The sequence below is a fragment of the Lactuca saligna genome, chromosome 8 (genome assembly GCF_052625555.1).
Source record: "Lactuca saligna cultivar CGN05327 chromosome 8, ASM5262555v1, whole genome shotgun sequence".
NCBI lineage: Eukaryota > Viridiplantae > Streptophyta > Magnoliopsida > Asterales > Asteraceae > Lactuca > Lactuca saligna.
In genome coordinates this window covers 70,797,563-70,820,298 of record NC_136424.1, presented here as the reverse complement: position 1 = coordinate 70,820,298, position 22,736 = coordinate 70,797,563, and the positions used below count along the sequence as shown (strand labels likewise).

At 35.2% G+C, this 22,736-nt stretch overlaps 2 protein-coding genes, 1 non-coding gene and 1 pseudogene across 3 annotated transcripts; 1 reads left to right on the top strand and 3 right to left on the bottom strand.

Annotated features, from left to right (window-relative positions):
* Window positions 1-7,777: 7,777 nt before the first annotated feature.
* LOC145011281 (Membrane fusion protein Use1) lies at window positions 7,778-9,895 on the top strand. The gene is made up of 8 exons (XM_078969974.1): window positions 7,778-7,978; window positions 8,140-8,237; window positions 8,416-8,483; window positions 8,595-8,667; window positions 8,827-8,948; window positions 9,024-9,131; window positions 9,382-9,481; window positions 9,560-9,895. The coding sequence occupies exons 2-8, from the start codon at window positions 8,154-8,156 to the stop codon at window positions 9,734-9,736; spliced, it is 732 nt and encodes a 243-aa protein (XP_078826100.1). The 5' UTR covers window positions 7,778-7,978; window positions 8,140-8,153; the 3' UTR covers window positions 9,737-9,895.
* Window positions 9,896-11,184: 1,289 nt separating this feature from the next.
* Window positions 11,185-11,255, bottom strand: TRNAG-GCC (transfer RNA glycine (anticodon GCC)). Its single transcript has one exon. It is a non-coding gene; the product is annotated as a tRNA-Gly (tRNA).
* Window positions 11,256-13,703: 2,448 nt separating this feature from the next.
* On the bottom strand, window positions 13,704-14,138 carry LOC145009748 (uncharacterized). The gene has a single exon (XM_078968385.1). The coding sequence runs from the start codon at window positions 14,136-14,138 to the stop codon at window positions 13,704-13,706; it is 435 nt and encodes a 144-aa protein (XP_078824511.1).
* Window positions 14,139-17,850: 3,712 nt separating this feature from the next.
* Window positions 17,851-19,081, bottom strand: LOC145009747 (myosin-9-like; annotated as a pseudogene).
* Between the last annotated feature and the right edge of the window lie 3,655 nt (window positions 19,082-22,736).

Below are 22,736 nucleotides of genomic sequence, written 5' to 3'. Positions count from 1 at the left end.
ATCCCAGTCCTCAGCTGTTGATGGTCTCTTTGTGATGCCAATTAGCTATTACTTGAATACAATCACATGCGACGAGGCTCAGATAATCCTTCGAGTAAGGGACTCATCCTTACAACGGTTAGGACTCAAACAAGAGCTACGCAATAGGGTCAAATCCAACACTCTGAGATTATTCAACCCTGATCACATGTGACTTTAACGTATCCACCTAACAGCTAACTCCCATCACTCAAATCCCACATAGCACAAAGCAAACAACATTTGGACATAAAGAAAACAATCTCAAGCAACTCTATCCTCATAGAGAAAACTGAACTAGCATACAATGCTAAACTCGCACTATCAGGAATAACCTAAATAGGCTACCCTACTGCTGTCTACTCAATTCTAGCATGCAACTTTTCCATATACTGAAGCACATAAAGCAAGCACATAAGACATCACTCCTAGATCCTTAGTCCTATTCTAGCATGCTGTTCTACAGAAACTGATAAACATATATAAACTTGTATGGGTACATTGGGGAATACTTACTTGAGCTTGGCCGGTCGCGCACATCACACACTTTGTTCTTTCTTGAAACCCTTTACTTAGCCTTTTAGAAAACATTTTCTCTTTCCAAAATCTTTTATTCCCTCGATTTGAGTTCAAACACCCCCGAAGGTGTGTCCGAATCCCTCAAACCAGGGCTCTGATACCAACTTGTAACACCCCAAAATACGAGCCAAAAATTTCATTTTTGAAAACATACATTTAGCAAAACATTCGAATTAAAACGTTTACTGATCATAATATTTTATAAAGATATCACATGTCTGGAAAACATTTCATAAAACATAATAATGTCAGAGTACAAATCCCCAGGAGATCTCATGATGCGAAATACGGAGCATGTGTGTGATGGGCCGCTACCACGCCAGCTCTTTCCCTTTCGAAGAAGAGGTACCTGAAACCAAAACTGAAAATTGTAAGCACGAAGCTTAGTGAGTTCCCCCATCATACCGCATACCGTACAATCACATTTCATACATATTGCCTGGCATTTCTGGGGTGCCGACCTACCCGGTACGGCCATTCTGGGGTGCCGACCTACCCGTGTCAAGCCATTCTGGGGTGCCGACCTACCCGTGTCAAGCCATTCTAGGGTGCTGACTACCCTTCGGTCCTGACGACCGAACCTCGGGGACTATTTCACCCCTACTGCTACTATCACATATATCATAACATAACATATTATTAGACATATCTGGGGTGCCTAAACTATCCTTCGGTCCTAGCAACCAAACTCGGGGACTAGTCCCCTCCTACTACCTCTATCGCATATAACGTAAAAAGCCAGCATGCAAACATATCATCATATACTGTCAGACGTATATGGGGTGTCTGACTACCCTTCGGTCCTAACAACCGAACTCTACTACTATCACATACAACATATCATGCTAGCATATAACATAGCAGGTAGTAGCAAACCTAGATGATATCACAAAGACAATCATCTATCATACATCTCCTACTGGTGGGTCGGCATTGTGGCCTTAGACCCACCGCTACTAGAAGGTAACTCACCTCGTAGTAGCCACTGATCTGTGTGGCAATGGTCTGTCTGTTGCTGCTGCTCCGGAAATCCTCCGACTGTAATTCCCACCAAACACTTAGTCAAATACTGCTAACCGCCCTCAGGGTAAATTTTCCATTTACCCTTAACAAGTCATGAGTCAAGACACAGTCAACTGCCAGTTGACCAGACTCGCCGAGTTGGCTTGCCAACTCGCCGAGTCCCTTCCTCTATACCCAAGTCCACTAGTCCTTCATCCTACTCGCTGAGTTGTATGAACAACTCGCCGAGTTTGCCTTCATCCAAAGAACACTCTAAGCTGTGACTCGCCGAGTTGTTCTTGAGACAAGAAGATTGCCATGAACTCGCCGAGTCATGGCATTGACTCGCCGAGTGACTTCATGAGTGAGTTTGGCTTCCAACCCACCAAGTCATACCCTATGACTCACTACTCCAACTCGCAAACACAAAAAGGGGAACAGCCCGGCGACTCGCTACCCGACTCACCGAGTCAGATGAACGACTCACCGAGTCTGCCTCATGCAAAAAACTATACACGCGATCTTGCTTGAATCTATTCCATGTCATTCATAGATCTGGGTTCCTAGGGCCTGGTTTACACGTAAAGTTTCCAACTTTACGTGTAGATAATCACCAATGAAGGTTTTAGGGCTCAAAGTGCACCAAAAGGAGTAGATATAGGACTTTCATGCAATATGACTCCATAAAGGTAGTAGATCCAAGCTCCAGGGACTAAATCATGCCTAGATCTAAAGGCTAACAACTTATTACAACCCACAAAGCACAAACAAGCTTGGGAAATGGATCAAGAAGGACTTTCATGAAGCTAATAGGGACTACAAGCTTGAAAACAGAGGAGAAACGAGCTATGCCTCAAGGAAAACGTTAAGATGTCACAAAGATGCTTGGCCTCTTTCTCCTCTTTTTGATCTACTCTTCTTTCTCCTCAAAAACTTCAAGAACACACCAAAACACTTCAATCTCACAAGGAAAAAGGGCAAAAACGATGTTGGGAGCTCTGAGGGTGAATGGGGGCGAGCTTGGGGCGGAAATGAGGGTTTAAATAGGGTGCAAACCCTTGAAATTTAGGGTTTCATCAAACAGCGGTGACTCGCTGAGTCCAGAATATGGACTCGCCGAGTTGCCAACTTAAACGTGCCCCCGGACCGCATCCCTACTCGGTGAGTCGGACCTACAACTTGCCAAGTCCAAGGCTAAAATGACAAACACTTAGATAAATTTTACGTACCAGGAACCAGGTGCTACAACCACCACCCTACAATGGTGGTTTTTGAGTTTTTATTATCATTCCGACACCGATTATAGTTTACAACCCAATCCCGATAACACACACACAAATATAAACACACATACACATAGAGACACGCACACCACCACCACCACATGGCGGCTGGTGGTGGCATAACAGAAAAGCGGCGATAACCACCATGGTTGGCACCCATGGTGGTTTTTCCATGGTTTCCGGCCAAAAGGGCACAACCATCCTCAAAGCAACACCAAATGCACACAAACATGAACTGGCCACGTAAAACACCCATCAACGACCTGGAGGAGGCAAAAGGTAGTAGATGGTGGCAGGAAAGCAGGCAACAACAGCGTCATTTTCAACAATCACCATGGCCGGCAGCCATGGTGGTTTGTCTTCTGGATTTTCTTTCCATCGAGCATCCATATCACAATCAGCAACCCAAAAAAACCCATGCTCGCGATACATGGGCTGAAGCATACACACCCACACCTAACAACGGTGGTAAGCAGCGATAGTTGTAGCTGGAACGTAGCATCGTGAGACAGGCAACATCTTCACGACGGAACAGCCGCATGGTGGCAACAACAATAACGAAGCCATTAGTAACCAATTTGACCGGTACTCCCACGACCACAACGTCGGTGTCTGTGGTTTATCTCCGGTTACAAACAACGTCCGACATTGGAGCTAGAAGTAGAAGAATATAAAGCGGCGAAGAAGTGAGGGCACGATTGATCGGTAACACCGGTTGGCAAGGAAGCGGCGACCGAACATAGTAACAATGAGAGTAGCGACTGGAGGTTAAGGGTAGAGAGGGAGGTGACGCCTAAAGTTGTATTGGGTTAGGGTTTAGATGCAATAGAATAGTTATATACCCGCTCCATTCAATTATGATCCATATTTGACAAAACCGATCCATCCTTCTCCTTTTCCTTTCATATTAAGTCCCAAAATTACCATTTGGCCCCCGACTCCATAAAATCCTTTCAATTTAAATCCAAATGATGCCAAATACACCCTGAATTCTGAAATCCATTTCAAAATAGATCCTGAAATTACACTTTAACCCCCAGAGATTCAAATCTTGTCATTTGGCTTCTCGAAACCAACACCCCACTAATTATTATTTGATTTTGGACAATAATAATAAAATTACTTCTCGGGGTTCCGGGTTTATTATTTCATTATTCTATTTTATACGGGATGTTACAATTTATCACTCCAACATCAGTGGTCCGCTTTTTGAGCTCTTGTATGCGCAGAGATGTCGGACCCCGGTTTGTTGGGGTGTGGTTGGTTACAGGGTTATGGGAAGGACCGAAGTAGTCCTTTAGACCATGGAACTTATTCAACAGATTAGGCAGAGACTGCAAACCACTCAGAGTCGGTAGAAGATCTATGTCGACTGGCGCCGATTCGAGTTGGAATGTCAGGTCGGCGATATGGTATTATTGAAGGTCTCACCTTAGAAGTGTGTGATATGCTTCTGGAAAAGGGGGAAGTTGGGTCCCCAGTATATTGGTCCATTTCAGGTGATTACCAGGGTTGACAGGGTTATTTACAGGTTGGAGCTACCTGAAGAGCTCAGTCAGATTCAAAGCATTTTCTATGTTTCACAACTACAAAAGTGCGTATTAGATGAGGATGCGGTGGTTTTCTTTGATGATATTCAGGTCGATGAGCGCCTGAACTATGTTGAGAGACCAGTCGCTATTGTAGAAAGAAAGATGAAGGTCTTGCACAACAAGGAAATACCCTTGGTGAGGGTGTAGTTGCGACATCAGAGATTCTCCGAGTGGACCTGGGAGTCGGAGGCTGAAAAGCGGGAACATTATCCAAAGCTATTCTCCGCAGTAGACTTCGAGGATGAAGTCTAGATCAAACGGGAGAGAATTGTAACATCTCGATGTTAAGGTACTTCTAAATTCATCCCTTTAATTTTATTATATGACATATTGGCCCTTAAGTCCTAGAGAATGTGCCTTGAAGCCCTAATGGCATTCTTATCATTTTGGTAGGAGAAGTATGCCATGCGTACATGTGTGTACACTGAGCGTACTATGGCACCCCCTAGTACGCTAGGCGTACATTTATGTATGCAAGTCGTACTAGCTAAGGATGGGAACCCTAATTTTTAGGGTTTGAGTGGTATTTAAGCATCTTTATGGTATCATTTATCTTCACCTAACCAAACTATACCCTCTCTTTGTGATTGAAACCCTAGAATCATCTTGTGAGGCCATTTCAAGCATTAAAGAGTGTGTTTGTGTGATTAGAAGAAGAATGAAGGAGCTCAAGCTCAACTTGGAGAAGTGAAGCATCTTGGATCTGAAAGTTTTTCACCATTCTCGATAATTTCAAGGTATAAATCTCATATTTTGATGACTTGTTTGCTAGATCTTATTTTTGGGTGTTTTATGTTACTCTTTTGGTCTCAAAAGTCTTATCTTGTGCATGGTTTGTTTTAGACGTTTTGAGTTGTCCTTTCAGACCCTATGAGGGGTCCTAAGCAATAAAAATGAGGTCCCTTTTGTTAGAATTGCTTCATGCATCTTCTAGAAGGTCTTAATGGATTAAAACCTTGCGTTAAGCACTTTTTTGGACTTAGAAAGTCATAAGGTTGGAAACTTTATGATTCTTGAGTGTATTTGGACCTTGGATCTAAAAGACAGGCTTAAGTACTTAATCCATTAAGCACTAAATGGAGTTTAGAGGCTACAAGAGTACTCCTCTGCATACTCGGTTAACCACCCCGATGGTGGTTAGCTGCGAGGCTTCGCATACGCTAAGCGTACCTCCGAAGTACGCCCTGGGTACTCGCACTAGGTCAGCCTTGTTGAGTTGAATCGATTGGTTGACTCAGTTGACTTAGTAGGTTTGACCAATTGAATTTGACCAAGTTTAACCTTAAGGGTATTTTGGAAATTCTAATTGGTTTGGTCACTTCGATGGGATAGGAGATAGTTGGAGCTAAGATTCGGAGTCAGGACCTTATCCGCTTTTGTTCAGTGTGTGAGGTGAGTTTTCCTCACTATATTTACGGGTCGAAGGCACAAGGCCAACCCATTGGTTTGATAACCTGATATTCATTGATATCCTGAGTATGGAATAGATATGCATGCTAGTTTTGATATGCTAGTGTGTTAGATCCTGAGTATGGAATAGATATGCTAGTTTTGATATCCTGAGTATGGAATAGATATGCTAGTGTGTTAGATCGGTAAGACTACTTGTGATACTGTCTGTATGATTATCTGTATATGTTAGTATCTTATATGTCGACATATTGTGTGGGTTGGGTTGAGGTTGTACTGCTTCGTGTGGTAGCCAACAAACCCTAGAGCAATCTAGATATGAGCCGAGGGCCGTGTAGGGCATGTCAGACTCATACTGAGGGCTCCTGAGTATTCCGAATACGAGCTGAGGGTTGGGTGGGGCATGGAAGACTTACTGAGGGTGTTGTGGTATGTAGTCCAAGGACTGATCTAGTTAGGGAGCAAGCCAAACTTATGTTGTGGGCTCAGGGGTAATCCAGCCTTTTAGTTGTGGACCCATTGCATGCTGTTATTATATATGTGTTATTTATTTATATGTTTGAATTTTTGGGGAACTCAATAAGATTTGGGCTTATAGTTTTGGGTTATGTTTCAGGTACTTCAGACGATCGTAGGAAGGTGAAGGCGTAACCGTACACATCCTCATGTTTTGACTTATGATTTTGGGAAACTCTGATATGGAACAATTTTGAAAACTATGTTGTAAACAATTTATGATTTTGGGTTGTTTTAAAAGTTTAAAATTTTCATGATTTTTATGGGTGTTACACACTGCCACCGTCGGTCACTACCAACACCACTGCGACACAAATGTTCCATATCTGAGTAACAAAACACTCAGATAATTCCATATCCACAATTTCATATTAAAACTTAAGAACTACGACCACATCTGATGAATTCAAACATGTTTTCTTTTTCCTGATATGAAAAATAAAACAATCTATTTTTCCTGCTTTGCAACCTTAAAATCAAGAACAACCAAAATTTTAAACCCACAAGAGCAATGAGATTTATAACAATACAATACTAGATTTGAAAATCCACAGGAGCAACCGGATTTATAAAAGTATAAGCTACAAACAGATGGTATGGGCGAGTTCAAACCCTAACCAAACCATAACACATATCTCTCTCTCACTAGCAAGTTCGATTTTGGATCTAGAAAGACGAAAAAGGGTGGCCTGAGCTCCAACAATGAACATATATGTAGCTCTAGCAATAATAAATGGTCTGGGTCCTTTGACGTTGCTAAAAACCCTTCGTTGGAGCCGCCATTGATATCAAGCTCTTCATCTCCCCAACATCTCATCAAACCCCAACATCTCATCCAGAAAGACAAGTTAGGGTTTTCCAAACCCACAAATTTATATTTGTTGCAGCAAACCCTAGTGTCACTGGCATCTTCATGTATGAATATCCACAAAGATTGTTGTCGTTGAAGGAATCTAGAGTTTTAGATATGAAAAGACGAACTGGGGGTTTTCAAACCTTAAACCACGTTGATCGGACGGTGGAAGACATCGATCTCTGATGAAAATGGGCCACTCTAATGGCTATTCAAAGCTTCTATCAACAATGCATATTAAGAGAGACGATGATGAATTTGGTGTGTTAATGGGGAGGTCGGGTGAGTTAGTAGGAGTAGGTGAGTATTTCTTTTCTGTTTTTTAATCATAAAATTAGTAAAGTAAATAAAAAGAAAATTAAAAAACATAATTAAAGGAAAAATTCATCATTTTAAAAAATATTTAAAAAAAAATTAAAATATCAACAAAATCAAAGTGACAGCTGGATAGTGCAAGTCCAAAACCTTCAGCCTCACCATTTTTACAATTTTTTTTTTTCTATATTTAAAAAGTCGAAAATAATTAATTTGTTAAAATGAGATCGCAATTTTAATCATTTTGCCGAGAGCTCACCGTCGCCACCGCCTGCTACCCCCTCCACAGCCCACTCTACCCTTAAATACCAAAAATCGTCTTTGCCGATCAGATTATCATTTTACATCAAGAAGCACAGGGCATACTGATCTTCACTTGAACATTGACCAATTACATCCAAACCGTATAGGTGGGTGGATCAAAATATCTCCCAATTTTTATGAATTTCCTCATCTATCATTCAACATTTTCAGTCTTTCAGTCATATATCCTTCTTGTGTGTGTAATTTTCTTATGTTATACGCTAACATTCAGTTTCTAAATATGATCGTAACTGATTATGTTTTCTAGGGTTTTTTTTGACGATGGGATTGAGTAAAACTGAAATCAATTTGAGGCGATTGCTTGCAACTGCCCCTCAGCAACACCATCAAGCCAAACTTATTCATGTACGTCATACACATTGGTAATTAGTTTTTTTTTTCAATCCAATTGTCACTTACATGTATATTAATCTTCTTCGGATTTGATAGTTATTATTGTAAATCAGGTTCATATAGATCTGAATCCCACCACCAATCATTTCAACTTTTGTGTAAATGATGCTTGATCATGCTGATTTTGCAGTATGTTGGCACTCTAAGGGAGCAGTTGGAGCAACTCGCTGCAGAAAAAACTTCAGAAGGATTACCAAGGTCTGAATCCGATTTCCACTTCTCTCTGTAGGCATTTTATATGTGGCTGGATTTCTGTAACAGTAATTGAGGCATCTTGATAAAATCATGATTTTCTTTTGGTTCCTGTAGAGTTTCAAAAGCTACAGTGAGTGATTACTCTGAGAAAATTGAAGCTATTGCAGCTAACTTGGCTTCTCAAGTGGTGCGTATATTTCCATCCCTTATCTTGGGCATGTTCATGTTAGATAGAGCATCATTTTTCAGTTGAATGCTGTTGAAGCAAGTTATTAGGAGAAAGTTTGAAGCAATTATCTTTCACTTATGTACATTCTAACATGCGATTTCCCCTTCTACCTGTTAGTTGAACACCATAGAATCTCCAGAGCTGCCCACTGCTGTCACTTCTGTCAGTGACAATACAACAAAAACTGAAGCGGAAAGTATCTCCACTGGCACTTCTCAAGGGTTGAGAAGAAGAATTGTGTGAGTAGAGGTCTTGCCTATGTTATCTTTTTGACTTAATGGGAAAAAGGAAACATGAATTTTGTTTTTCAACAGGCCCACATCAAGTGTTGAAGACAGAAGCCAAAATACTAGTATTGATGCAACTGATTCAGCTCCTATCAAACTGGATGCTGGAGCACAGGCTCATATTTCAAAACACAGGTACTTTTTGTCCTAAATAGATACAAAGTTTTCATGGCATAAGGTGTTGGATTTAATATTTATATTTAGACAAAAGTAAAGGATATTTATGGACGAACTTTGGTTCTATCAATATTTCATATTTTTTTTCCCAAATCAATGCTGATAATTCTGTCAGTGATGTTATTTGGTAAATAAGTAATTTTCAGTTATAAAGATAAAAAAAAAAAAAAAAAGGAATTTAATTCATTGTGTGGACCTACCTAAATAGGAAGCTTCAAGAAGACTTGACTGATGAAATGGTTGACCTTGCACGACAACTCAAAGAGAGTACTCTCATGATGAATCAATCCATAAAAAACACCGAAAAAGTAAGTTTGTCTGTCACTCTGTCTGTCTCTGTGACTGTTACTGTGACTGACTACAGGTTTGGTGTAATTGGAGTGCAGATTCTTGATTCGACAGAGGAAGCAGTGGAACATAGCTTAGCAAGCACAGGGAGAGCCAATACACACGCAATGGCTATATACTCGGAGGCTTCCAAGACTTCATGTTTCAACATCCTTTTGATGCTTCTAATGACATGTATTTTTTTCATGGTGGTTTTTCTTATCAAAGTCACATGAAAGCATCCATCCTTTGTTAAATACATTTTATGGTTGTCGACTTTCATCACTTGAAAATATTTGTATCTTGTAGTACAAATAGGGTTTTATTTTAAGTAATATGATTAAAGTAGATAGTGACAACTAACTTGTGTTATGTTATTAATTTATTTTTTACAAGTTTAAGTTTCTTTTCCTTTTTTTAATTAAATTTAGTTGATCAAATTAACAAAGTAATTGAAAACGGATTGCCATTCTGATATTGACTAGTGACTAATATTAAATTAGTGTTGGAACTAATTTGATGTTTGAGTTGGACATTGGACACAAATTTAACCAATGTAGTTAACGATCAGTTTGATATCCAGATTCTTCTTAAATATAACACAAATTTCAGCTGTTGGAATTAAATTTAGTATTGATAAGATTTTATGTTGATTACTATAGATGTCATATACTCATTATCCATTACTAGAGAATTTTCAAAAGTCGTTTATAAAATTTTGGGAAAGAGTATAGCCAAACTACCAAAGTAAGTCAGATAATATAGCTGATAGAATTTGAACTTATGTAGATGGTAATTTGAACTTATAGTAATTGAAAATTCATTTGATCTATACTATATAATAAAATAGGCAAAAGCCTCCAATTGCAACATTTTATAAAAACTACTTATTTATGCAAAATGGGGGAAGGCGACCTGTCAATCCTAATGTTATGTTTCCACAAGCCCAGGTCATGTCTTTTGCAAAAAAAAACTGTTACACATCAAGTCTCACATTATTCTAGGACATCTTTTTTTTGCTTTTATCATCAATCATCTTTTACTCTACACTCCTTAGTGTCGATGATGATAATCTACCTATGGCATGTCCATACCACCTCTAAGGCTCTAAGGCTCAAATGACATTCCCTTATACTAACACCTACTCATTCTTCATTTGTCTCCTTGCTAAAATCACACCAAAGATACATGTTTTAACAATGTTGATTTGTAGCCCTTTTATCTTCTAATGTCACCCTCTAGGTGTTCAACGGAGCATGAGCATTCACTAAGGCACTTCCTTAGATCTATGTAGAGTATCAAGATGAAAATATATTGGCTGAAAAAACGAACCCAATCTCTCATTCAAACTCATTGTCTCAGTCTCAAATATGAAAGTTTCATTTTGACAAGATTACAATTTGATCTAAAGCGAAAACTTGAAACAATGACATACAAATTAGCAATAAAAATTTGACAAAAAAAAAAAAAATCAATGGGCGTATGTGTTGCTTTATAATTGCCCCAAATCACAAACAGATTAACAATTTAATTCCAATCTGACAAATTCCTTTTTAGTGGTGTAGGGCTGTAGCCCTGTACAAAGAAGACGATTCCATATTTACATTTCTAAGTCTATATAGGCATATGGTATTTTTTGTTTATCATGTGAAGAACATGACTGCATAAACAAAAAAAGTGACTTTGCACCAGCCGGGAATCGAACCCGGGTCTGTACCGTGGCAGGGTACTATTCTACCACTAGACCACTGGTGCTTTTGTTTATTTCATTAAATTTAAAATAATATCAACAGTGAGTATTGTTTTGAAATATTTTCAGCCGCTACAATAAAATTTGTAAGGCCATGACATTATGTTAAACATTTTTTTTAATTATAAAGAACGATTACAAAACCATTATATTTTGTCATTTTTTTGGTTTAACCATGACATAACATACTACTTTTCATTTGTGTTAAAAAAATGACTAATTTTTTGATAGAAGTTTTATGGCAACCACTATGATCTATATTTGTATTAAAAAAAATCAATGTTCATTTTGTGCTAAAAAACTACCCATAAATTGATGGTTATAGCGAATTTTTGGAAAAATATAATGTTTTTGTTCGTAATTAAAATTGACTCTAATATGTAATAGTGGTCGGCCTGAAACGTTTAATGAAAAATTGTTGGTTTTTTCATAAATTTTTAAAAATTGGTAGTTAAACTGAACTTTTGAAAAAATATGGTCATTTTTCTGTTATTATCCCTACTTTTTTTAACAAGTCTATGGGATCAAAATCAAACAATTTGTTAAGTGATAATAGTTATCTGTCAAAAAAATTTTGGGAAAAAATATGTTGACTAAGAGCTTGATAGAAATTAGGCTTCAAGAACTAGCATGTCATTATTATTATTATTGTTTTTTTTATTTTTTTTTTCGAAATTTGCAGCAAAATTACTTTTTACAAATATCGACTTTAGCATTGTTGTAATTCTAAATTATAAGTATCATTTTTTTGACTGATTATTTTAGATAGTCAAACACTCAAAGTAGCTTACCTTGTTGCTTTGAATTGCATTGATGAAGTTCCATGACTCCAAACATAATATACAAGTTTTTTGTTTTGTGCTAATTAAGATCATTTGATTCATTTATCTGTTTATCGTTAACTCAGTGATTCAACGCTATAATATATCAAAAGAAAAGGATAATCAATTGTTGAATCCTATGTCGGAGGTCAAAGTACAACACAAAATAAGGAGAAATAAGAAAAGAAGGACGTTTTATGTTAAAATAAGGGTAAAAGGATAAGGTTTAAATAAATAAGTATAAAGTAACTTATCTAAACTTCTTATTTACGTCAAAAAAAATATTTTTAATATTTATTTATTTAAATACTTAAAAAAGTTTATTACTGAATGTTAAACTAAAAAAAATTAATAAATATTTTAAATAAACATTCCCAAACACCCTTTAATATTATGTTATTGTACAAAAATTTGACAAAAAAAAAAAACAATATATTCGGATTTACTATTATGTTATCGTACAAAAATTGACAGAAAAAGCAATTATATTCAGACTAAAGATATATATTCTCTCAAGCATAGAGAATACATATAATACAATAAAATTACAAGAAGATAATATCTTATGTCAAAAAATATATATAATCAATTATAATTGACAAGATCCTCTTTTAGACAGAGATAGTACAATACAAATACATTAAAAATACTTTCAATCAGATAGAAAGAATACTATATGATTATACCATACAAATAGATTAAAAATACCTTAGAAAAAAATACTATATGATTATACCATTGTGAGGTAAACGAAATATAATAGGATTTTACAGTAAAATAATACTATATTTCAAACAAAAAAGAATACAATAATATTATAATAATATAATGTTCTTAATTTGTCACATTAAAAAAACATGACTTTATCATCAATAAGCCCAAATTATAAGGAATTTTTTGAGAATTATCGGATAAAATCTCAAATGTGTAAACAATTGTGGGTGTCTAGTTCTTTTTTGAAAACAGATGTTTGTTTTTGTCATTTATATTAGAAAATAGGTAAAGTTACGGTTTTACAATTAATAACCCTGGAATATAAAGACTTTGCTCAGTATTTTCCTTATTTTTTTTGGTAGATTAGTTATGGTTAATTAATGAAATGTGGAAAAATCACAAAGTTTGATACATATTTCTTTTACGTGTATATAAATATAGTTATTCAAAAAATTATGTACATTTATATCTGAAAATAAAACTAATAAGTAGGACTCATAAAGTCAAAGTAAGACCATCAATATAAACAAGCCAATACGTCAGAAATAATTGATTGAACTCTTATTAAAAATCACAAATTAAGAATGTGAAACGATTATCAGCTATTTCTTGATGCATCCATGCCAACTCAAGATAATATACGAATTAGATCCTTATTTAACGGAAGATATAAAAAACAACATCAAATGATAGCCTCTCATATCTAACATTTATTTTCAAATTAAAGTTTCCTCAATTCCTCATAGCACTTTCTCTACATCTTTCGGATGAATTATGCAAAATGTAACAATCTTTTGCGTGTTTTTGCATCAAAAAACTTGTGTGTATTTATGTATAATTAAATGTATATGTATATGCGTATATACTACCTTAACAACTTATACAATGCAAGTAGGCACAAATATTCTCCGGACACTTTCATGGATCATACCCAAGACGAAGCTCCAAATCCAGTTCATCATCAGCTTCATTTCCCTCTTGAATACTTTCTCCTTCATGTGACAAACCAAACTGTAAGCTTAAACTTAAGCTCAATCTCATCTCCTCTCGAGTTGAACTCGTGATGATCAATCCATTAGGGTTTTTATGTTTTCCATGATTGTTATCATAGATTATAGGAGTAGATCTTGACATGAACTCACGAGTGATCAAGCATGGCTGGTGGGGTCTAGTGTTGCTCTTTGAAGGATTAGATCTGCTCTTTGCTCTATCTTTCCTGTGGACATTCATATGTCCACCCAACGCTTGAGCTGTAGTGAACCCATGCTTGCAATACATGCACTCATAGGATCGGCCATTTTGTAAATCCATCTGCTCATCAGCTTCTTCGTGATCCAATATTATGGAATCCATTAAAGAAAGCACAAGCTTTATGTGATTAAAAAGGAAAAGGGTGGGAGTGGGGTTATTCCTTTGATTAACAAGACTTGTTCAATTCTTTAGCCGGCTGTTTTTAATTATATCTTTAATGGTCGCTTGTGTATTGTCCTATGCTTACCTATTTCGCGACACTTGTGCGTCGTGTGGAATTATGTGCGTATAATTTGTCTTTCGTGTTTGGATTTATATGGAATACGATTGTCGTGTTTAGATGACCACTAATCACAAGGACTAATGACTAATGACTATTCAGACATGACTTGTTTTGGAAGATATATTTTAAATACCTTTCATTGATCTTAGTTTCGTGGAAGGACCAAAGTTGGAATTAACAACGACGTTACTAACACGGATTCGAGTATTATATGTATGTGTATATATCAATGTATTTATGTATATATGCCATATGTGTGTAGACATTTGTATGTATATTCTATTTGTGAAGGGTTAAGAAACTGAGCTATCATTGCTGAAAATAGAAATATTGGGTACTTTTTATTTCAATGTTAGTTTGATCATTTAATTTAACAAAACATCGATAAATTGTTTTAATTGTTATGTTACTATGATGAATTTAGGTGTAACATACAAAATCAAAGATTCTTCAAGTTGTTTCACCCTTTTAAGAGTTTCTTCTAAATATTGGTTTCTCTCTGATTCTAACAAACTCCGAAGCCCAACAGTTATGTGAAGAATAAGGATTCATTTCATTTGCTATTTATACGTGTTTAGTTTGCATTGCTTTCCTTAAACCTTATGCTCAAAAAAGAATGATTGCCTTCACATGTTTTGCTAACTGTAAACACCAAGTGAAGCTTTCAACTTGCTTTTAGAATTTAAAGCCTATCATTGGCTTCTTGTAGTGCACCTGTTTCTCTTGCAGCCTGTATATGTAGATTGACGCATGGGAGCTTTTCATGTAACGGTTGATACATTCACTAGATTTCAATAAAATCACATTAGCACCACACCTAAGAAAAAACAAAGGGAATCTAACGGTTGATACATTCACTAAATCAAAGAAAAATTCAACAGGTTTTAGGGCACAAGAAATCTCAATATTTTTGATTTGATAGGAAATGATAGAATTTAACTATTTAATCTCTAGCAGAATACACAGAAAGGGTTTAAAGAGGGGAGAGGGAGCTGGAGAGAGAACCTCTAGAAAACCAACATTACCTTCAATTTTTCCACTTCTGCACTTAATTTGTCAATCTTTTCTTCTACATGGATTGGGGCTGTTTCATGAACAATAGCTAAACGCTTGCTTCAGTAAAAAAATGGTGGCGGACTCGTATACTAAGATTGCAAGTGAGGAAAGTGATGATTTCGGACCATGTTATTCCAATAGCAAAACAAATTTGTATGGCAGAGTGCATCGAAAGAAATTACCTGGAGCTGATACGCATTGGGGAAGAAATCGCTATTAGGATCACAGAAGTCCGATGAGACTTTCATTTTGGAAAGTTGAAGAAGTCCGATGACTTTGAAGAGAATCTCAGTTTGAATTGATGGAAGAGGAACGGTTCTCTACTAAACTGCCTCTGATTGTGAGATTGTCATTGATTCCTTCTCCCGTGAGAATTGAAAATCAAAAGGCGAAGCTTTGAAAAGCCACAATTGTTTTCTGGCAAAGGAACTAAAAATTAAAACGCATTCTCCGGCGAGTTTGTAAAAACTAAAAGTCGTGAAGCTGTTGGCGTTTCCGATCAGTTAGGTTATTGTGTTATTGAATCATGTTCACATTGAACCCAACCCGCCAACCGAATGAAAAACTCAAAAGTTTATAGGTTTAAACAAGGTTGTGAAGATTAGCTCCTAGGATCGTTTTTGGGTTTGCAACATCTGGATTGAGATCTTAAGATCCTACAAAATATAATACAATTTTAATTTATAATATTTAATCATGAAACATATTTCAAATATTTAAATTTTCATTCAAAAGTTATAACAACTTCAAAATATTAGTCATAAGTTATAATAAAAAATGATAAATGATAGATTGGTAAAGGGTAAAAGACATAAAATGGTAAAAAAATTCCATTAAAAAAAATCAAAGGAAGGTAGGATTTGATCGGATCTCGATCCTACGATCATATCTATAATCTTACGATCCTACCCCAAATACGATCATTTTACGACCCATATCGTTTTTCATACCTAGGATTGTAGGATCGTACGATCCTATGATCATGATCGCGATTTTGACAACCATGGGTTTAGAACTTCAAATAAAAGTGGAAGGAATGAAAAAAAAAACAACTCATATTACATATTTTATAGAGTAAATTACAGTTTTGGTCCCTGCGTATACATCTTTCTGCAGGTTTTGCCCTAGTTTTGAAATTTGACACCTGGTTGGCAAATCTATCAACAATGGTCCCTCAATTGTATGTATCAGATTTGAGATGGAGGAATTATTGTCAGAGAGGAGGTGGTCACATGTAATGGAGAGACGTAGGGCGTCAAATATAAGGTGGCAGTCGGCAATAGAAGAGGACATGGTTAGTGATAGATGAAGGGCGGATAGGCGGAGAAAAAGGTATTTGTCGGAGCTCCACTAGCGGGACACTCAACCCTTTCTCTTTAATAATATCTTGTTTTATCCCCTTGATTTAGTTTTAAGTATTTATTGTCTATCTAAAGTTTATAGATAAACAAATATATAATATATATAAAAATATATGCTATAGTAATATGTTAATCGTTTGTACGTGAGTGAATGAATGTTTATATTAAAATACGTGTTTAAAAACAATTAGTTAAATGTAGGGGTTCTATATATCGTTTTAGATAGATAAGAGTGAAGTAGTTAAATTAATAAAAAAGTCATAAAAGAGCTGAACCATTGGAAAAACAATCTAATTAGAGGTCAATATTACTAAAATAGTGGTGTGATGATATTTTTAACCTATAATATAGGTTTAACATTGAAGATGCTCTAAATCAAAAATTAGACTTAAGAAAAAAAAGCAGCTACAACTAGTATTTTCTTATTTAAGTTTAATCAGTTACACGGACATAATGAATCCCCAAAACAAATAGGGGGATGAGTGTTATGTTTATTTGGTTTGGTTTGATCAATTTTATAACTTTTAAACTGATAGTAACCAAATCTAATAAAGCTTGATTTAATTGGTTTTGGGTAATTTGATTTGGTTTATCAGGTAAACCAAATATTCCAGACATCATTGGAGTGGAAAAACCATAGGTCACGTTAACTTAACTTGTAAATATTTTCTTGTCATTTTTTCAAAAAAAAATTATGATAAATTTATAGTGTGTAAAATACGATTATAAATTAAGACTATATTATACTAATATCATAACAACAATACCTATGAATAAAATAGTAAAAAAAAAGTTATACAGTAAAATACACCGTCTGATTTTCTTTCTAGCAGTTTATTCCATCCTGACTTGTTTCATTTTTAACTAGATTTCCGATCTCATCAATTTGATAAATTGAAAAAAAAAAAAAAAACTCATTACTAAACATTACTGAAATTAATCTATCAATTACTAACTAAATAGGTCAAGACCACACATCTTCAATCTAATGTTGAGTCACACTACCCAGTCCCATCAGGGACAACTAGAAGATAAGTGAACCACAATGAGCACTAGGGAGCAAGCAGCGCAATAAGAATGAAACCAAAATCCAAAATCCAAATGATCATATTATTCATGATTCATCTTGCGCCTTTAAGAAACTGAAACCTGAATAATCACAAATTAGTGGTGCGGGCTCCACATCTTCTATATTCACCCCATCCATTGATTTATAGAGGTCATCAACAGAGAATGGTATGTTGTATCACAAGACATGGAAATGTTTGCTTAGATATATACAAGTTCCAATTAAGAGAAAAAAAAAATGCCAAAATAGAAAACAATTTGAAGTTTGTTCTGATATGTCAAACCTTGAGTCATCATCCAGCAAGAATGAGCTTCTCTCGGAATTATCTGAATCCATGAGCATTCGCATGTTCTGAATCACCTGAATTACACAGGAAATGAGATGAGATGAGTAGTTAATAATATTAATAAATATATTAAATTTGTGTTAATTGAACATACATCTGGAGAAAGGCTATGCGTGACCTATTTGTTATCCGAATATTGAGTACTAATTATGTATAACTGTTGTATGTTAAGAATTGGACACATTACATGACTTATTTCATCCAGTGTTTTCTTTGGCTTTTTGATGTATAACCTAAATCCAATAAATAAAAATCAAAGGTCAACTGAACAAAGAATTGATAAAAGTTAGATAATTCTATAAACTATTAAGAACATAAGTTGGAATACCAGGAACCCAACAGCTTGTCTTATGTGCTTAAGTTCAACCCAAGCTGATCCCACATACTAATATTTGATTTCTCAAAGATCAGATTAAGAAGACAGAAACAACATGAAATAAAGAGAGAAAAAGAAGAGAAAAGAAAAGGCTACATCTTCAATTGCTTTGTAACACCAATGGTACAGTTTAGACAACCCTGCCTTCACATATTCTCCATTACTGAAAGTTGTGCATTCTCGTCTCAATAAAACACTGCAATCATAGATTAGAAAATAAAAAATCAAATGAAAATCGTGTAAATAAATAGGCATGCACGAAAATCTTCTTGTCTCACAACCTGTTGAATAATCGTGCATTGATGTAAGAAAAATTTTGCGTGAAGATTTTCCGAACCAAACATGATGGCACCTACAAGGACACAATAAGTGAAGGAGATGAATATAGTATTTTTTTAAAAAACATTTTTATGAAAAATAGGCTAAAATTGAAAAAACAAGTTCATGACTTGTTAAAATTTCAAGGGGTTGTACCCTATTTAAACGTCATTATAGCCTCCCACCCCAACCTCCAGCACCTTTAGAGCATTTCCCCTGTAAACCCTAGTCCCCATTGTTGAGTTTGAGTGTGTTTGTGCTAGCTTGGAAGTTTTGGAAGAGAAGAAAGGAAATAAGGTCCTTAAGAGAGGAAGGAGATCCAAGAGTTAGCTTCCATCTGTTTCTCATTTAGGTAATGAAGTTATGACCTTGTGTATTCCTCCAATAAGACCTCTTTTGTGCTTGTTATGTCTTCTTTGGAGCCCTTTTATGATTCAAAATTTGAGTTATGGACTCTCCTTTGGATGGAAGCCTTAGATCTGGACGTTATTGAACCCAAGAAGCTTATTATAGCCACCTTTATGCAATCTTGGCCTTGTTCCAAACCCTAAGTGCTTAGTATTTGCTGATTTTGGGTATTTTAGCTTTATACTCTTGTGCATGCACGTAAAGTTGGAAACTTTACGTGTAAAACCAGTCCTAGAAGCTCAGATCTATGATTTGGAAGCACTGAAATCGATTAGAATCGACTGTTTAGTAATAGCATGCTTAGGACTCAACGAGTTGTTCTTCAGACTTGACGAGTTGTTCATCCGACTCGGCGAGTCACAGCCTGGGTGTGTTCATTTGTAGAAGGAGAACTCGTTGAGTTGTTCATACAACTCGGCGAGTTGGATGAAGTTAGACTCGATGCTAGCATCAAAGAAGAACTCGTCGAGTCTTTGCCAAACTCGACGAGTAGAAGCAAGTAGAGGACTAGAATGGATAATAGGGACTCGGCGGGTTGACAGCCCAACTTGGCGAGTCCGGTCAACTAAAAGTTGACACTGACCAGGGAGTTGACTTTGACCAGGGGTAAAATAGTCATTTTACCTTGAGGGCATTTATCAGTACCTGACCTAGTGTTTTTGGAATTTGTAGTCGGACAGTTCCGGTGCAACAGTCAGCCAGTTTTAGAGTTAGCATCTCAGCAGCCAACGTTACGAGGTGAGTATCCTTCTAGTAGGAACGGGTTTACGACCACAATGCCGACCCGTCTAGTTAGTAGTAGTTCCGGACTTTGGTCCGATGCAGTAGTTCAGTGTGCTTGATGTCTTTGTGATTCAATCATGTCTTTGTGTTATGTGTTCCGGACTTTGGTCCGATGTAGTATGCAGTATATGTGCTTATGTGAGTTGACATGTTTATGCTATGTTATGCTCAGTCAGTTTCCGGACTTCGGTCCGATGCAGGGGACAAGGTCCCAGTCAGTTCCGGATTTCGGTCCGATGCAGTTAGATCTGGGATTTGGTTCGATGCAGAGGGCAAGGCCCTGGTTAGTTCCGGACTTCAGTTCGATACAGTTTCCGGACTCCGGTCCGATGCAGTGGGCAAGGCCCAATAGTTGTTTATGTGTTATTGTATGGTATGTGGTAGTTCGGGGGAGCTCACTAAGCTTCGTGCTTACAGGTTTCAGTTTTGGTTTCAGGTACTTCCGCTAGCAAAGGGAAGAGTTCGGGATGATGGCATCGCACACACCACAACTTCAGTTTTATCCTGGGAGTTTATTTCGGATATTGTTATGATAGATACAGTTTTGTTTTGACACAGTTACTATGACATAGAGTTACTCATTCCATGGTTTTTATTATATATATGATACTCGATGATTTGATTTTTAGTAATATTAAAACAAAAATTTGTGGGTCGTTTCAAGATCCAAGGCTCAAATACACTCTAGAGTCATAAAGTTTCCAACTTTATGACTTTAAACACCTATTAAGAACTTAACTCAAGGTCTTAATCCATTAAGACCTTCTACAAGATGCATGGAGCAAAACTAACCAAAGAGACTTCATTTTTATGGCTTAGGACCCCTCCTAGGGTCTGAAAGGACAACTAAACTTGACAAGAACAAGCCATGCACAAGATGAGACATTTGGGACCAAAAAGTAACATAAAACCCCCATTTATATATCTACAAGATTGGTAGGAACCGCTAGTACTATTCTCCACCAATCATTTCGTCAATGGCACAAACTTTAAACTCATTTACTTGGTTGTGGCGCGTTCGCACACGACGCACATGCATGGAATGTAATACATACTCGAGGGAATAATCATGCGCGACGAACAGCCATGAAACGTCATTTAAACGGGGTTTCCTTTTCTTTTTCATTTCTTTTGTTTTTTTCGTTTTATTATTATTTTTTTTAAAATTTTTTGTTTAAAAATATTCAATTTTTTTCTTAAATAGATATATGCTCGGTTTTAATGTTTATATATATATATATATATATATATATATATATATATATATATATATATATATATATATATATATATATATATATATAAGAAATTTTTTTTTAATTTTTTTTCGTTTTTTGTTTTTTTAATATCTTTACTACATAATTGAAGATAGTATGGTTTTTTCTTTTTTTCTTTTTTTTTTCTTTTTGATTATTTTGATTTTTAAACTAAATATCAAATCAAGTTTTTAATGTTTAACAATTATAAAATTTTAAATAAGAAGAATATTAAGGATCAAAATATTTTTCATTCATACTTTTTTTGAATCATACTTTTTGTGGATCATAATACATTGAATTAAATAAAGTTTTTATTTTCAACATAACATTTGGATAATTATAATTTTTGAATCATTTAATTTTAAATCATAAAAAATATAATAATTAAGGATTATTAAATATTTGAATCAAAATATTTTTAGATCATAACAAGTTAAAGATCATAAACATATTAAATCATAATATTTTTGAATCATAAATATTTTGAATCATTTCTATTTGCATCATATTATGTTTAATTATTTTTAAAAACTTTTAATCTTTCAGAATCAAGTTTGGTATCTAAAACATCTTATTTTTTAAAAATTATTTTCACAAAGTCATTAGAATAGTGAGTATTCCTTAATTTTTTTTAATTTTAGAGAATTTGTTATCTGGATTTTTTTGTAATTATAAAAAATAAATTTTTTTTTTCAAAATTTCATGATTACATTTGTAGAGAATTAAATTTTAAGAATTTTAGTATTTTTAGATTTTTTTTTCAAAGAAAAAAAATTATTGCCAAAAAATAAAATGGGTGTAAATATTAAATAAGTCTATCCATTAAGAACCAACCACGTGGCGGATAAAAGGAATCAACAATTGAATGCATGTGCATGCCACTGAAATCCCGTGATATTGTTTCCATTATAGAACAATTAAGAAAAATGTCATTATCAAAAATAAAATAAAAGAAAATTGTTGGATTTATCCTTACGGTTCCTACTAATTTTTTAGTTCATATATATATATATATATATATATATATATATATATATATATATATATATATGTTGACCATGGCAAATGGGATTCACATACACTCTTGAATAATGTGGATTCATCGTAATATTATGAATGGTAGTGGAACATGTATAAGACATGTACCGAAGATCTTAGTCTCATATCAAATTATAAAACCATATTATAAACTCTATCTCATCTTGTCAGGTCAGACATTCAGTTATTAAATACACACCTGGTTTGTAGGTATACTCGCATATATTAGGTATTCTATTTATGGTCATCATATGTTAAATGTACTTCATGGAATTTTCATTATCTAAAATCATATAACAATCTCAAATAAAAATAATTAAAAATTTTTAATTCTAATTTCTAACAACAATAAGTTTAATATCTAAGAATGTTGTATAAATATAACCATCATCATATACAATTT

What these genes read in the sequence shown, in the direction of transcription:
- LOC145009748 (XM_078968385.1), bottom strand. Translation starts at nt 14,138, where the DNA reads ATGGATTCCATAATATTGGATCACGAAGAAGCTGATGAGCAGATGGAT.
- LOC145011281 (XM_078969974.1), top strand. Translation starts at nt 8,154, where the DNA reads ATGGGATTGAGTAAAACTGAAATCAATTTGAGGCGATTGCTTGCAACT. An exon ending in GGGTTGAGAAGAAGAATTGT is followed by an intron (nt 8,949 to 9,023) that starts GTGAGTAGAGGT and finishes GTTTTTCAACAG; the next exon opens with GCCCACATCAAGTGTTGAAG. An exon ending in GCTCATATTTCAAAACACAG is followed by an intron (nt 9,132 to 9,381) that starts GTACTTTTTGTC and finishes CTACCTAAATAG; the next exon opens with GAAGCTTCAAGAAGACTTGA.